The sequence below is a fragment of the Nicotiana attenuata genome, unplaced genomic scaffold (genome assembly GCF_001879085.1).
Source record: "Nicotiana attenuata strain UT unplaced genomic scaffold, NIATTr2, whole genome shotgun sequence".
Taxonomy (NCBI): domain Eukaryota; kingdom Viridiplantae; phylum Streptophyta; class Magnoliopsida; order Solanales; family Solanaceae; genus Nicotiana; species Nicotiana attenuata.
The window spans coordinates 23885-41468 of record NW_017674143.1 but is presented as its reverse complement, the minus strand read 5'-3'; the positions used below and the strand labels follow the sequence as shown (position 1 = coordinate 41468).

The following is a 17584-nucleotide window of genomic DNA, read 5'->3' as shown; positions in this document are numbered from 1 at the left end:
ATATAACCGTTCATGCTTTTCTATCAAACACATCAAATCATATCTCATGAACTTGTAGTCTAAAATCATTAATCCAACGCTATATTCAATTAGAGGATGAAGACATTACCTTTTTGAAGTTCAATCCTCTTGAATTCGAGTTCTAGGGTTTCTTCTCTCAACAATGATGCCCCAATCGAATATCTAATGATATGGAGGGTTTACCCACGTTAATAAGATGTTGGAAAGTTGAAATTAACTTAGAATCACCATTAGAACCTACCTAGGGTGGTGGAGGGACCCTTAAAGAGTTAGGTTTTTGAGAGCTTTCCTTTCTAGAGCAAGTTTTTATGTTTTGGGGCTGTGGGGGACGGAATAGGGCTAAAAAAATGACTTCCCAAGTCGGCCACCGCGTCCCAATAGGCCTGACTCCGGTCCCGACCGCGGTAAATCGCTGGAACACTGCCTCACGACCGCGGTCGCGGTAGAACGCGGTGGTTACGCACCATTCTATAAAACGGGCATAACATTTTGCAGAAAGCTCCCCTTGGGCTCCACAATATATCGTTGGAAAGCTATTTCAATGGCCTAAAACTTTTGTGCTTTGAGTTTTCCTAAATTCCTTACATATTTTCACTAAATCTTGCTGGAAGTCAGACCTTCTGCAAACTTAGTCGATTTTGTCAAATCTTATGCACCTCACTTTCCATCTTGATTTTGAAACAACTATTTTCACCCATAATCATCCCGATAGGACTTCATATGCCCAACTACTCCTTTAACTCATTCTTACCTAATCCAAATGTACAGGGTGTTACATTATTCATGGTACATTTATAAATAATTGATCAGCTATAGTTTAAACGCAAATAACATAGTATATTTTGTACACCATCCTCACAAACTCAATTGTGGGAATGTACACACTGTGATTCCTTACGGTCACGTCAATATGGCTGAAGTGGTCAAATATAATCTATCATGGGTATCTGATGGGGTACCTAAGATATTAGTTACAATATTTAGCTTGAAGTAACCAAAGCTAAATTTTACAGAGTCCACCCCATTTTAAGTATACTGATACCCAAGATATTTGCGATGGGATTTCTACTTAAGTGGTGAAAACAGTGTTAGTTGTAATGTTACACTGTCACTCACTTTAACTCAGTTGTAATGCCCCACTACCTTATTATCTTATTATAGAATTGTTCATCATATTGTTCCGTCTGAGAGCCTCGGGATTCTGCTAGTCCAATTACTTGGGGGAGTTATCACTAACTCATACCTATCATTGAGTAAGTCTCTTACTATATGGGAATTCTTTCGAATCTGGTTTCATTTGATCAAGGTAGCCTTGTTGTTCCGTTTGCATGAATTGAACGGTCTCTGATGTATATATCATTAGTGATATGGGAGGCCAAACTATAAAAACTGTGAAGATATGAGAAATTTCTATTCAGCTGGTAAGGATCCTGCTTTCTATACTCACCATGCAAATGTAGATCGCATGTGGACAATATGGAAAACATTAGGAGGAAAACGCAAGGACATCAACAAGCCAGATTATTTGAACGCTGAGTCCTTCTTCTACGACGAGAAGAAAAACCCTTATCTCGTGAAAGTCCGTGACTGTTTGGACAATAAGAAAATGGGATATGATTTCCAAGCAATGCCAACCCCATGGCGCTATTTTAAGCCATTGAAGAAGAGCAAGAGCAAGGTCAATGCACGTTCAGTTGCTGCAGCTACCCAAACATTCCCTATTGCAAATCCATAAACGCCACCGGGGAGATAGCCAAACTGAAGCTAGAGAAATTTAGGTTTACATAAAATCCATATGCTTGTTACTTCATAACGGTGCGAAAAGATAAACACGGATCAGTTGTATGAAAATGATATGTTACTAGAAAACTATAAGTGTAGTTTATCCCTTAAACTATGGTTAAGATATAGTACACATATTATCGTGAATTTGAAATGAGTATGAAATTTATACGCATGACTTTCAATTGTTCATTTAATTCACATTTCTTTCCATCTTCCATTAATGTTAAGTCGAAAATAATTTTTTTTTAATATATATTAAATTTTGAATATGCTTTGCAAAATTCCTGGCATTGCCACTAATCTCAAGAGTGAAGCTCCTATATCGCAGCTGTATTTCTATAGTTAATGGCCAATTTAGGGAAAAGCTGTGAACTATGAGTATTGCGTTACTTAGGGATCTTTGTGTGTCATACTTCGTCAATAGAATGTATCTATATTTCAAAGTTAAACTATCAAGGAGTAGCTAATGAAATCACTCCTATGTACCTAATGATTGAATTTTAAAAATAACTAAACTAATACTCTATAGCTGATTGGAACCGTTTCATCATATGGTATCACATAAATGATATCTGTGTTACAAATGTATTTGAGTACACTATATGTGGCATGTGGCATATAAAGTTACATTCGTAATTGACATAAATAATAGTAATAGTAACTTTTTTGTATTTGAGTACCTCTCCACAATGATAATTAATGGGGTACTTGTATTCTGGTGTGGGGTAAATAATTATTGTCTTAATAGATTCATCTATATTGTTTTTCGCTACTACCTTTAAAAACATTAAGCAGTATTATAAATCCATGTCCACAAGTGACTATAATCAAATATGGGTTGTATAATCATAAACCCTTTCCAGTGGCTTTAAGGATTTCTTTATCAGAAGTCATTGCTTATCCGTTGTTGATTGCTAGCGAACATCTTTTCCTTGTATGACTTCTACTCAAAAGATCTATCAAAAGACATACACAATACTTTCTCTTCTTTAATATCTCCGTTCAAGGATAAGTCAGACTTAATGGTCATCTCATTCTTTAAATGCTTTGTAACTTGAAAGGAAAAAAGAAAGTTAACGGAATTAAACTCCAAGTCACAAAACTAAAATATCACAGAGAAGGCTCTGGTTGAGAAGAGCTTGTTTCTCTTTCAGTTTTGTGTATGGCTGTGTGTCTTTGTAATCTACTAATGTTTTAAACTTAAAAGGAGCTAGGAGTACTTTTTTTATTTATATGACAAAATATAATGCATAAATTATAGTTCGTAATTTAGAAAATGCATAAAGAATCGGTAAAATGCTCCATAAATGCTTGGTTGCTTCAAAGAGGTTACTCTTGCCAAATGTTATTCTCTCTAAAATCTCGGTTTTATTTTCTGATACAAGTTCTTGTGGTAAGTATTTAGCTTCTTAGATTTTGATACAGATCTTTGTTTGCTTCTGAAACAATAACCATTGTTATTGTTTACTCAACAGAAATCTATCGTTTTTCTCTCTAATGTCGGATTCAATGTCACACAAGATGGTAACCAGAGGTATACCCACCAAACTACTCAACTTCGATGAAGCCTCTTTCTTTTTGCAAATCACTCAAGCGGGGTCGGAATTTGCAGGTGTATCAGCAACTACAGCTTCAGAGAGAAGAACTAAATTACACAATGACAAATCGAAAGAAGTCCAAGTTGTATTCATGTGTATTCAACATATTGTATTAATCTGTATTCAACATCTTGCATTCATATGGATTCAACAGGTTGCATTAATATTAATTTCACAGGTTGTATTCATCTGTATTTCAACAGGTTGTATGTATCTATATTCATTAGGTTGTATTTATCTGTATTCACCAGGTTATATTCACATATTTTCCACAGGTTTTATTCATATGTTTTTTAAGTGTTGTCTTCATATATATTTAGATGTATTTACATATATTGAGAGTCTATGAGACCTTTATACAATATATATTTAGACCTTCATGTGTGTATAACAGATTGTATTTAAATGCTTTGTTCGGAAAAAAAAAAGATGCCAGGAGATGTTTTCTTCAATAATCTACAATTATGCATGATATTTTGAGTCCGATCATGTCTTTTGAGTCAATTTCAGAGCTCAAGAGGTGCGAAAGGTTTTGGGTCACTTAATAAACATATACTTATATTTTGTTATAAGTATTTATATTTAAAAATATATTTATAAATATAAATACTGTGATCAAACTTGAGTTCGGTATCGTTGATTAATAATTGAAATATAGTTTTAAATGATTTATGAATAATCTTGTGCATGGGGTAAAATTATTTTGGAATGATTATATTTGGATCATGATTAATACGAGAGTCCCATTTAATCCCAAATCCTTTTGAATTTATCCGTTATGAAAGTAATCAGTTTCGTTCAAAAAGAATCCAAAACCTTATTAAGCAAATTGAAGGGATTCAAGAGATGAAGCTGAGCAGGTACACAAAAGATTGATATCTTGTGGTAGTCTTGACTCTTTAATAGAAATGGTCAGGGCGTAAGAATCTCAGACGGTATAAGTATATTTCAGCCGTATGAGCTATCTTAAATCACATGGGTAAATATAGTGGTATAGAAAATATAAAACGCTGATAACACGTGAGATTTTGTAATAGTTATATTGTCCAACTCGAGTTAAGATATCCTTGGTGCTGTAACCAAGGCAACATATACTACATCGACGATGAACAATTGGATATAATATATGTTCATTAATAGCCCTTTTACAGACCCAACGCTAACAACTAATAACTATAATAACCCAAGAAAAATCTCGTATATTGACCTAGAAGGGTGCTCCATTCAGACGGTTTCTCCTGACCTAAACGTTCAATGTGATATAGATCCAATGTTGATTATCGTCACGAAATTGTAAATCAACACATACCCTAGTGTATCTAGATATTCATGAATTTGTATAAGAAGATCTATTCAGAAACACATACCCCCATTTAGGTACATAAGTATTTAAATAATTTATACATCAAACCAATTAATGATTCTCGAGCATAAGTACTTTGCACCAGTTGTCTTAAGATGAAACACTAGCAACTTTAAACACCTTAATAACAACAGGGGATCAATAGTTACTCATAAGTAATATCACCATACTTCATAAACTCTACGAGAGGTACATAATGATTCTCAAGATACAACACTGTTTGGGATACAATAAACAGTAATAAGGAAACAATAGAAGGTGACTCCAAGACCTGCAAGCGGAATGACATGTATACCTTGAAGTCTTCATAGCAACTCGGAATGTCACAACCCGGATTTTCCACCCTCGAGAGTCGTGATGGCGCCTACTCGAGAAAGCTAGGCAAGCCGCGTATTATAGATTCACTAACTCATTTACTTAGTCCTTTTTAACAATTTAAATTGACATGCGATCAACAGTGAAATATTAACGATAGTACAACACATGCAGAAGACGAAATCTAACAACGTAATCAAAAACCAGTACGACAATACCAACATACATCCCTACCTGGAATCCAGTGTCACAATATCACGGACCGTCTACGAATACTACATACAAATGTCTGCTAAGACCCCGCAAAGCCAAGAACCTAAGACTTACTAGGAAGACCGAACCCTATGTGAGCTGCCTACGTATCCCGCCCCAAGAGACGAGAATCAGGTATGCATATTTCGGGAAGATTAGATATGGGATAGAATTTTATAAAAATGCATCCAATTTGAAAAAACTATATCTTATGTCTTTTTGAAAAATTGATCGAAAATGTAAAATCTTTTTGGTTTTGTTTTTTTGATTTTTTTTTTTTTTTGATTTTTGAAAAATGATGGGAAAGTACAAAATCTTTTTGGATTTTCTTTTTTTTCCTTTTATTTTGATTTTTGGAAAATGATGGGAAAGTATAAAATCTTCTTGGATTTTTCATTTTTTGTATTTTTTTTTTTTTTTTTTTTTTTTTTTTTTGTAAAAAGTTGTAAAAGAAAAATATATTTGGGCCCTACTTGCTTTATTTTTCACCCTTCTTTCCCAAACATCGGTCCGCCAAATAATATTTTTACCCTCAAAGATGCAACATGCATAGGGATGATTGAATGCCTTTATAGGCCACGGGTCCATTTTTGACAAAATTTGGATAGGCTTCCTACAAAGGGACACAGTGCCTGGGACCGAGCCCTACTAGGTCCAAATGACATGATGCAAATAAGAATGACCTAAAGGCTGACCTAAATTTGTGGTTCACTAACAAGGCAATTCGGGGCAGCACGTGGTCGATGGCGGCTGCTCTAGCTGTCCGCCCACTCCCTGCTCCCACGCCACCCCCCTAAAGACACTGGTGACTCACAAAAAGGCCGTGTATGCTCAAACGTACTCCGGAAGACTTGTTGCAGAAAGAAGACCCATGGTTATGCAAATGATGACAGTTTATAAAGCAGTAACACATAAAGAAAAACGACAAACAAATAACCAACAAACAAGGAAATAAGACAAACAAAGCAAATAAACCAAGCAAATAAAGAAAACAAACACCTCAACCGAATATCCTAAAAGCCAACAAGATCAAGTATTAGCTCGAACCTGCTAGTCCACAGCAGAGTCGCCAGAGCTGTCACAGCCTTTTTTTACAAGCCTCACTAACCCCCTTAAAAAAATAAAAGGATTTGTAGAGCTCAAAAGGGTTTTTAATTAAAAAGTGACAAAATTGTGTTCAAAAGGAAATAACTCAGAGTAGCCACCTGACATTGATTTCGGTGTGCCAGGTCACCGTTTTAAAAATGATTTTTCCTTTTAAAACACTTTGGACTCCAAAACTAAGTCTGCACCAGAGATTCGGGTAAGGGGGTTCATTTGACTCGGGGAGAAGGTGTTAGGCACTCCCCAAGTCCTGTAACTAGTACGGTTGCATACTTGATCAAGTTGGCTTTTAAAACATTCAAATTGACGCAAAATCACACAGAAAAGAAAAATAAACATATAAGAGGCTCGAGGTCGTTCCCACCTAATAAAAGAAAAATAAATATAAAAATAAAAATACTACAAGTTCTACTTTCGGCCTCCAAATACAAATACTTCGAGGCATACCCTAGATAAAAATATATACAAAATTTCGCGAGGCATTACCCGGATAATAAACTAAAGAAAACGTTCGTTCACCTCGAATAAAATAAAAAAAGCGACCTAAGGTTTGCCTACCCGAGTGTGGCCGGCCTAAACATGCTCTCGCGAGTAAGTACGAAAAGTAAAAGTAAAACAAGACTAAACTAAATAAATAACTCATTTCATGCTCCATTTCTTTCGACCACTTCACATCATTCAGTAAGCCTAAATCACTTAATTCTAACTAATTTGGTTCTTGTCTTATCCAATTCCACCCAATGCCCAACTAACACTCACGAGCAGTTAAATTAGCCTACTTTCTTGTGATTTCCGAATCATTTCCTTAACATCATTAACTTCTTCATGACTTGCGATGTCTTTTCAATTCTAAGCTAATACAAATTAAATAGGATCAGGTCAATGTAATCAATCTAATTTCCTAATATACTCATCAGTAGCATCAACCGTGTAAAGAGCCTCGCAGCCTTTAGCAGAAACAAGTTTCTTACCCTCAAATTCCTTCCATTGACCAACTGAGTACTCATCGATGGTATCATGGAAATAAACAATTAAGTAACACCAAATAACCAATTAAACAGAGGGAAGACGTGCTATCACAGAAGAGTCACAATTACTTAGAGCTATTCATCAAACTAGCATAATGAGCTGAAATAAAATGGGTTTCAGAAATAGACCTCAACAAGAGCTAGAATACCTTTGAAATAAAGTTAACGAGCAAAACTCCAAACGAAATTGTTCATCAGATTTCGACGGAAAATTGGCGACAATGACTCGGACCGGAAACCTTCAACGGAAATGGAAACACTATTGACCGCGGACCGCAAACGGGACACCTCTTGACTGGAAATCAAACTCGACTCAGATTCGGAGAGCCGGAGCTTTGAAATCGCTGAACTCTTGATCCGAAACGGTATTATAAATGGGTTTTGTGATTGGTTTTAGTGCTGGAAATGTAAGCTATTGCAATGGAGAGAATGAGGATTAGCTATGGTATTTCCATGGTGGTGTAGCTGGAGGCATCGCTGCTCAATCTTTTTGGGGGTCACGGCCGTTGCTAGGGTGTGGGAATTTTTGTAAGGTGGAGATGAAGGGAAGAAGAAGTGGCGATCGGTTTTTGAGAAAATCCCTCAGACGCCTCCGTTTTTCGTTCCCGTTTCACTCTTACTGTCCCTTCCCTCTCACTCTGTTTCCGTCTTCCAGCCCTCAATGTGGGTGAAATTAATATATATCTAGGTTTTTTGGTTTTTTTCTTTTTTCAAATTCTTGGAGGAAAAGAAAAGTTTAACCCCCCAAAACGTGTGGTCCCATTGCAATAAGTAAAATCTGCCAAGTATGTGTGTGTGAGAACAAAGTGGAGTGTGTAAAAATGAAAATGGGAAGTGCAATGGTCTGACGTGGCATGAAATTAAAGTGAGAACAAGAATTGTGAATTTTAATTGTGCAAGTGAGTCCAAGAACGTGAGAATGAGGGTGTCGTCCTTTTACAATGGATAGGAAGAATTCGTTGGTTTTTTTCTTGTTTCTTTCCTTCTTTGTTCTTATCTTCTTCTTTTTTGTGATATGATGAATATTCTAGTTATATAATAAAAATAGAAAACATTAGGAAGTGACATGACATAATTATATTAACAAAATCTAAATACTACTCTTATCACATTCAAATATTTTTTGAAAACTTTTTCTTTTTATCTTTTGAATATAAAATTTCAAAGCTATATTAGTATTAGTTTCGAAACCAAAACTAGCTAGATAAAATACCAACAAGCTAAAATAAAGGAAAATATTTTTTTATTTTTATTTAAAGATAAATAATGTTAAAAGTTAAAAAATAGTGAAAATAGTACTATTAGGCCTAAACTAATATCCAAGCACTAAATATGTGTAAACTTTCGGAGGATCAAAAATCACATGTCTACACTAACTACCTCAACTAGCACTAATACTCAATCAAAAGTAATCTCCACGAGAATAATCATGAGCCTTGCTCAACATAGAGAATCAACAACTTAGGCATTGGTAGTATTTATCAAGAACACAATAATTTCAATATAAGACTCACGGTCATGCTCGACACCGACGTATAGATACTCGTCACCATACCTATACGTCGTACTCGACAAGTAACACGTAGCAAATAGGACACAACTCCTAATCCCTCAAGTTAAGGTTAGACCAAACACTTACCTCAAACTCCCACGAGCAACTCAACCCTCAAACACCGCTTTTCCTTTAGAATTCGCCTCAGAATTACTTGTATCTAATTCAAATTAATATAACAACATCAATAAATGCTAAATAATTCAATCCCAAGGCTAAATTATAGGTTTTCCATTATTTTCCCCAAAAAAGTCAAAAATCGACCCCGGGCCTGCTTGGTCGAAACTCAAGGTTCGGACCAAAACTCGTTCACCCATTCACCCACGAGCCCAAATATGCAATAAGTTGCGAAATTCGACCCCGAAACGAGGTCTAAATCCCAATTAATCAAAAAGCTCTAACTCTACCCAAATCCCCAACTTTCTACCATTAAAACCCTAGGATTATTGATAAAAGTTGATGAAAACATTAGAGAGTTGAAAGAAATCAGTTAATGAACACTTACTTGTGATTTGGGAAGAAAATCGCCCTAGGTCTTCTATTTTTGTGAAAATTTGAAAGAGAAATCGCTGAAGTTTTGTTTTAAAAGACTCCACTGCCCGACTTCCGCACCTGCAGTACCTGGGTCGCACCTGCGTGACCGCACGTGCGGAAAAGTGATCGCTTCTGCGGAAATGACTAGGCATGCTTGGGCCTCATCTGCGAGAAGGGACCCGCTCCTGCGGAACCGCTTCTGCGGAAGCTTGTCCGCATCTGCGAGAGACTGGACCCGCACCTGCGACCCACTATGCGCACCTGCGGTGCTTGGCTCGCAGGTGCGGTTGCACCAGAACTGATGCAACAACAGTGTTTCCTAAGTTAAAACACCTCAGAACCTACCCGAAACTCACCCGAGCCCTCGGGGCCCCAAACCAAACATGCATATTAACTCAAAAATATCGTATGAACTTATCCGTGCGATCAAATCGCCAAAATAACCTCTCATACAACGAATTTAGCATAGAAATCTAAGAAAAATCTCAAAACTTCCAAAGTATCAATTTTCACAACTACGGGTCGGAATAACCTCAAACGACTTCCGTTTCTTACCAATGTTCACATACTCATCTTAATTCACATATAAGACCTGTACCGGGCTCAGGAACCAGAATACGGGCCCGATACCATAAAATTTTAAACTCATTTCATTTCCAAAACTCATAAATAATTCTAGGAAATAATTTTCTTTAAAAATTCATTTCTCGGGCTTGGGACCTCGGAATTCGATTTCGGGCATACGCCCAAGTCCCATATTTCCTACGGAACCTCCGTGAATGTCAAATCACGGGTCTTGGTCCGTTTACCCAAAATGTTGACTAAAGTCAACTTAAGTGCATTTTAAAGTCAAAATTCATCATTTTTCACAGATTTTCACATAATGGCTTTCCGGCTACGCGCCTGGACCGCGCACGTAAATCGAGGTGATGCTGAAAGAGGTTTTTAAGACCTTGAAACGCAAAATTTATTTCTAAAACAAGTGATGACCTTTTGGGTCATCACACGGAATTAACTCACTAAGGACCAAAAATGTGATGTATATCTAACACTGTTGGCTTCATCTTCTATTATACGCCGAGATGAGCTATTGGGAAAATGAGTATTATAAATATTAATCTATAATATCATAATATACAATGCATTTGATAACAACTGACCATTCCGGTAATCATTTTTGAGTCCAATATGATTTAACTTTGAGAGCTTTATGTACTGTTGAATGCACCCCATTAATTAAATCCCTTCTCTTGCCATTGCTATAACAATACTATTATCACGGGTATGAATTCAATAGATATCATACGTAGGCCTTATTACTGAAAAAGGGGAAAAGAATCTTCGTGTGATCACTTTATCACTTAATACATTTTGAATTATAATTTTAATTCTTTACCCTGGTTTCATCACAAGTAAGAACATTACTCTGTGGTGAAGTAATGTTCTTAGTTTTCAGATATTTTAAAAACGCAATGGATTCACTACTGAATAATTACTTGTGGTAACTTAACAAATACTATATATACATCTTGATTTTTCAAATACTTAGCGTTAACGGCTAATTTATGAGTAACTATTGACCTATTAACCTTTTCAGGCTATCAGAGTTAAACTGTTTTCATGATCCCGTTGTTAAACTCACAGTGTTTAAAATACTTATGACACATATTTGCGAGCATGTGTATATGGATCTAGTCTTGCATTATACCTACCCTGGTTAATTTTAGCATATAGGAACAACGTAATCATTCACAACTGATAGATATTGAGGAAAGGTCAAACCATGGGTATCTGTCTACTCAATGCAAAATGAGTCCGATAAATAAAATACTAAAAGATAGGAAGGAGAAAGGCAGGGCTGCGGACGCCGTGCAGCTATCTTGCTAACTCCGGAAAACTGCACTGAAGGCAAAGATCAGCTTGATACCCATGGCTATAGTGTTGATGTATGTATCAGTATGTACATTGATAACTGGATTATAAGTAAACTTTTAGTATATCTTTAAACCCTCTGTTCCGAGTTTATATGACAATAATTTGTCGTGATAATTCCAGTGACCAGGAGGTACAATGTGCTTTAAGTTTGAGGAGCTTCTCGCTCGAAAACACAAGGAGTGGTTTCTGTAAGCGTTACTGTGTTAAACCAAAAATCAGAAAAAACTGTTAGGAGAATTAAAGAAATCTGGAAAATAGTAGAGAATCAGAAATATTCCGAGTCCACAAGTTTCTTGTGTGTCCTTAAGGAATTTTAACCCCCTCACACGTTGCCAAGGTAATGGATTAAATCCTTCCAGGATAAAACGGAATAAACCTTCCTGCAACAGTGGCAATACAAACTGCAGGATACCAACGAACTCAAAGAACGGAGCAAAATCACACTTACGAATTTGAGAGAGAGAGAATGCGAATTAGGATGCAGTATATTCGGAAAGAAAGAAGTTCTGGAGTATTTTTCGTGTAAAGAAAATGGAGTCTTGCCTCAGAATTTATAGGCAATTAGCAGAAGAGGTGTCTGGAAAAGGTGCCTTTTCAGAAGAATACGCTGCCTGCCGCGGTTCTACTGCGGTCAGAGAGGCTCTCTGAATCAGCCTGCCGCGGTTCTACCGCGGTCGCGGCCAGAGAGACCCTCTGAACCTTCAGCAGGGTTCTGGCGTATTTTCAGCAGTGATTTGGCATTTATTAATTATTAAATAATTAAATAAATTTTGTCCAAAAATAATCTTATCAATCATTTGACAAAGCCGAAGCCGAGCGACGACGACGGTGCGAGGGTTCATTCTCTTCAACTCCTTTTAAGAGCTTTAAGAAGTGATTCTATATATAAGCACACAAATGTGGTTGTCCCTCACCAATGAGGGACAAAGTGCAAGACAAAAGTTCACTTCTTCAAATTTTCAATTTCCCTCCATTTTATTTCCCTCCATTTCCAATTCACACTTCTTCTACTTTAAAGCCCAATGGCTTAAAGTCCAACAGCTTCTTTTAAAATGAGATTAATCTGGACTATACTCGGGCCAATAGAAGCTCAACACGACTAGATTAACCTAAATGATGTTATTTGAGGTTGCAACTCATTAATTGATATCAACTTCGTATGATAGGTGTTGATGTATGCTCAAATACTTAGCGTTACACACTGTATACTCGATTTTGTTATCGAGTATTCATCATTTCCCCTGTTGTCATAAATCATATACATGCATTTGCGGTAAATGTTGGGATATTCTAAAAATACATTACCGTAATATGAAGCCCACATATTAGCTTATGTGACAGAGCCCACATCTTGACAAATGGCATGAATCTTGTACTAAGTTATTTGTTTGTAGATGAGACATATTAAATGTAACTATATGCACTTGATTAAAAATAGAGGATAACAATCTGTAAAAATACAAATCCATGCTACTTAGCTACCGGATAAATCCATTATAGTTCTATTGGTTTGTAACATAGTCCTTTTATCCCATGCATAAATCATATAGTCGGTCATCTGGTGCTAATTAGTCGGTCATCAACACCAGATGACCGATTATAACAAGAGTTATCGGTTGGTACCAAGATTGGGGAAATAGGCAAGGGATGTGATAAAAGTTTTGTATATGACAGATATTTTACACCATTCTGAATTGCAATGCTGTGCCATTTATCAGTCAGAATGAAAATTTCACGAGAATAAGATTCTAAACACTTTGAATATTCAAACTTTCAATAGGGATTTTGTTGTCCTTGTATCTCTCCAAGATTGAGTCCACTATTTTCGCGTCCTTATAATGACAAACTATGAATTTTAAGTTGACAAGAAAATACTTCCACATTCCATATCTATTTTGGAGATAATTGCATATTCCGTGAAAGAATAGAATGTAAATGATGGGAAGCAAAAGCTTGCTTAAAAATACGTTAAATCTTTCTTAATTAACCCATCATGGTGCTCCTATATATTTTGGTTATTAAATGACAGATTAAATTGGATTTCAATTCTATGACAAATAAAGTGGATAAAATGGCTGATAAACCTCATTTTTTTTAAGTGTTATTGTTAAACATTTAGTCAAAAAAGCCAATTAATTGGTAGTTCGGGTAATGAAAGTTGTTAGAATATAATGCTCTTTGCCTAGCACCTTATCAACACCATCAGTTGGAGAAATTTCAGACTCATCCACTATATTTTCGCTCACTGCTAGCTCAAATTTTTCCTAAACACAATACACATAATCAAAAAAAATTGAGCCAACATTATAAATTGAGCATCTGGCAAAGTAAGGAAATCGGATACATTTGCGCTTAATTTTTTAAATCTTCCACACATCCTTAGATCACCAAATGAGCCATTATAAATACACAAGTACCAGTAGTAAGTCCTGGTGGTGTATTAAAGAATTACAAGAGGACCCTCAAATGAATTTCTTGTTAGATTGTTAAAGAATTACAAGAGGACCCTCAACTAATGGTTGTCAAACAATATCTAACCAAAAAAAAATACAAAATCCACACCAAAACTTCTAGAGACACATAAGCTAGAATTTTGAACGCGTCGTGTTGTAATATACTTACTATATGAACCTATTAATGGGTTAGATCTTCTATAAGGCAACTTGTCATTATTGTTTTAGAACTTTAGCTCTAAGAATGCTGAAGTTCAGCAAATATAAACAAAAACTTCAGCTCCTAGAATGCTGAAGTTCAGCAAATACAAAACAAACTTCAGCCCTGAAGTTCAGCAAATATAGAACAAAACTTCAGCTAAACATGCTGAAGTTCAGCAAATTAAATAGAGAACAAAACTTCAACTAAAACATGCTGAAGTTCAGGAAATTAAATAGAGAACAAAACTTCAACTAAAACATGCTGAAGTTCAGCAAATAGAGAACAAAACTTCAACTAAAACATGTTGAAGTTCAGCAAATAGAGAACAAAACTTTAACTACTAGAATGCTTAAGTTCAGCAATTACAAACAAAAACTTCAACCAACACTTGGTTCAACAATTTTTGCTACTTCAGGCCCGTCTACTAGAATGCTGAAGTTTGCATGATTGTCTTTGCTACTTCAGGCCCGTACGCCGCTTGCAATTTTTTTTGCAAAGCTGGTATAAGTTAAAACGTGACCCAAAAAGCGGGTATAGAAGAGTGAGAGATTCAGTTTAGGTCATACAAAGAAGAACTGTATACACTAGCAACTTCTTATACGTTAATTTATTTTCTAGGTTGATGACTCATGTGTACATCTAGGGGTGCAAACGGACAGATCGGGTCGGATATGAGCATGTCAAAACATTGTTCGTTACTGCTGGACCATAGGGAGAACACGAATATCAATCTTACGAATAGACTCACCAACCTGCAATCAAATCAAATAGTGAGCAATCTGATGAAAGAGGCAGAGCAATTTAATATATTTTTAATAACTGACAAAGCATATTTAACTAGAAGAAATATGACTACAAATTTTATAGTGCCAGTTAGTGCCAAATCACATACAGTACTATTTTCACAAAAGGTGAAAGCGGTTACATATTTTATTCATCAGCCTAATATTATTATCTATTCATTCGCCGACCAACATAGAATTAGATACATACAATAGCCACAAGAATGCTAAAAAAACAGAAGCAATATGCATCCCAACCACCCTAGATTCTACAACAGTTCACCAAATCAGAAGAGCATCCTCACTGTGAATCAATCCCTATGCAACTAATAAGATATCCAAAACAATTCATGCCTAAACTAACTTTGTGTCTAACAGAAAACTCTCACCACCATAAACACAGTGCATCAACGCCTGAAAACATCCAATTTTCATTTGAAGTATATGAAGGAGAATATGCTAGTTCAGTTCTATGGAATGTGGAAACAGAAATTTACTTATAAAAGAATTTCTCAAGTAAAGCAGGCAGCAGGAGCGGCTAATTACACTCTCGAATATACAAAAGAACAAGTATCCTAACAGAGATTCTGAAATAAAAATAGGCGATACCATAATTTTTTGTAAGACTGTTTAATTCACAACTCATTAGTTGGTACCAAAAGATAAATTTTATCAAAAAAGGTATACTAGATGTGTGCAAATCAGGAACGGTTACTAACATGTTTTAAAAATTTTTTATCACAAGTTATTCAAAATAACTGAAAACTAATATTTACCAACCAAATTTGTGATTATCGACATTCCAACTAAAATGTGGAGAGCTTGCAGCATATTCAAATAGAACAAAGATAGATAAACTTTCTGTAGATGCCAACAAGAGAATTCAGAGTGAATAATTGAGAACGCTTCAATTTCTACAGTAACCCTTTTCATCAGTTTTCCATTCTTGGTTTTCTCTTCGCATACGATTTTGTTTCTAAACATCCTTGGAGTATTATTGAAAATTTTCGATTACTTTTTTTGTTTAGATATGTCTATGGACGCCCCAGATGGAGAAGAGGTTAAGCGAAGCCGAAGGCCGGATACGCATTGAATTGCTCTCGATCTCAAAGCCGGTCTTCATCCTCTCAAGGTTTCTTTTTCATTATTCTCTCTCTTTTTTGTTTTTTAATTTGTACTCCTTTCTATTAAGTATTCATCACGTGTGTGTGGAATCTAAAATTTATTTTCTCCTGGAGTGTGAATTTATTTGCAAGTATTTGCTGATTTGTTCTGCACATGAGTAGGCATTTTATTTTATTTTCCATAATATACGGTGTTGCTTTTTGTAATTCAATAAACTCTGTACTTTGTGGCTACTTTCTTGAATTTTGGGAGTTGGCTAGGTCAAGCTTATGTAAAAATGACTGTTAATGAAAGTAAAATTCTTCAATAAATCATATTTTCTATCCGATTTCTATTATTGTCTTTGGATTTAATTTCTTGCATATGATAATTTTGACTTTGGGTAATTTTGATTTTGGGTAAACAGTGCACAGGTCAGTGATAGATTTTAGGTCCTTGCATGTGGTCTCTGTAATTTGTTCTCCTTCTTCAAGTTTTTTGCTGTGTTGATTTGGCTATTTGGCTTTTATAGGTTTCAGCAGAGTTCGGTCCGTATCATATCGATTTTATCCTTTTTGGTTCTCCGGTGTGTTTGATTTTGTTATTAAGAATTTGTTTATATGATTTGCGTGTAAACTGTTTTGAGTGATTTTCTTATTAAGAATTGGTTAAGCTTTTTTTCTTTTTTCTTTTTTTGTTGGTTCCGTGGGTTTAACGTTGGAGTAAAGAAATTAAGCTGAGGAGTACATATAATGCTTTTTTGCTTCGTATGGCAATGAAAAACTGGGTGAATAAAATCATACGAAATAATTTGCAGGCCCAAAAATAACTTAATTCCTCTTTCCTTTTATAGCCTTAAAGAATAAAATTTATTGCTCCCATTATCTTTATAATATGTTCATAACAGAACATAGTATTTGTTTATGTTGTCTTTATATTCCTTACAATAAAAGTATATCAAATAGTTTTAATCATAAGAGCATTGCTTAAGTTATTTTTTTCTTTTAAATGAGTTATTTATTTAATAACTGAAGTAGTAAGAAGAAATTTGAAAAAAAAAATTGTATAGGGTCAAATTTGACCGTCAGCGTCTCTACACCAGTGGGTATGCCCAGTAAGTGTACGCCGACTAACGTTGTGGGTACGACTCGGACGTGGGGACAAAGCGACATCGTTTAGGACTGAGTGTCTTCACTAGGAAGACGCTACCTATTTTTGTAACTTTTTGATTATTTCGAGGAAGGTCTCTTATTATATAAGGGAGACCTTCACATTGTAAAGGGGGGATTCTGGAATAAGACAACTCTCTCATTTTCTGACTTTCTCTCTCTATCTCTGCCTCAAACGAACATATTCTCTTGAGTTCATATTATCACTTTGCAATACTAGATCTACAACAATAACATCATCTTTACATCTCTAGGTCTATTATATTTGATTACGATTTACCCTTTTCTTACTTTTGATTGTTTTCTAGCTTACAAAGTATATTGTTAACTTTTGAGCCAAACAATTTGGCGCCGTCTGTGGGGATTTCGAGAATCAAAATCATAGTA

General features: G+C 35.5%; 1 protein-coding gene across 1 annotated transcript; it reads left to right on the top strand.

Moving 5' to 3' along the window:
- Positions 1-1420: 1420 nt before the first annotated feature.
- On the top strand, positions 1421-1756 carry LOC109218074 (polyphenol oxidase E, chloroplastic-like). Its single transcript, XM_019382394.1, has one exon. The coding sequence runs from the start codon at positions 1421-1423 to the stop codon at positions 1754-1756; it is 336 nt and encodes a 111-aa protein (XP_019237939.1).
- The last annotated feature ends 15828 nt before the right edge of the window (positions 1757-17584 follow it).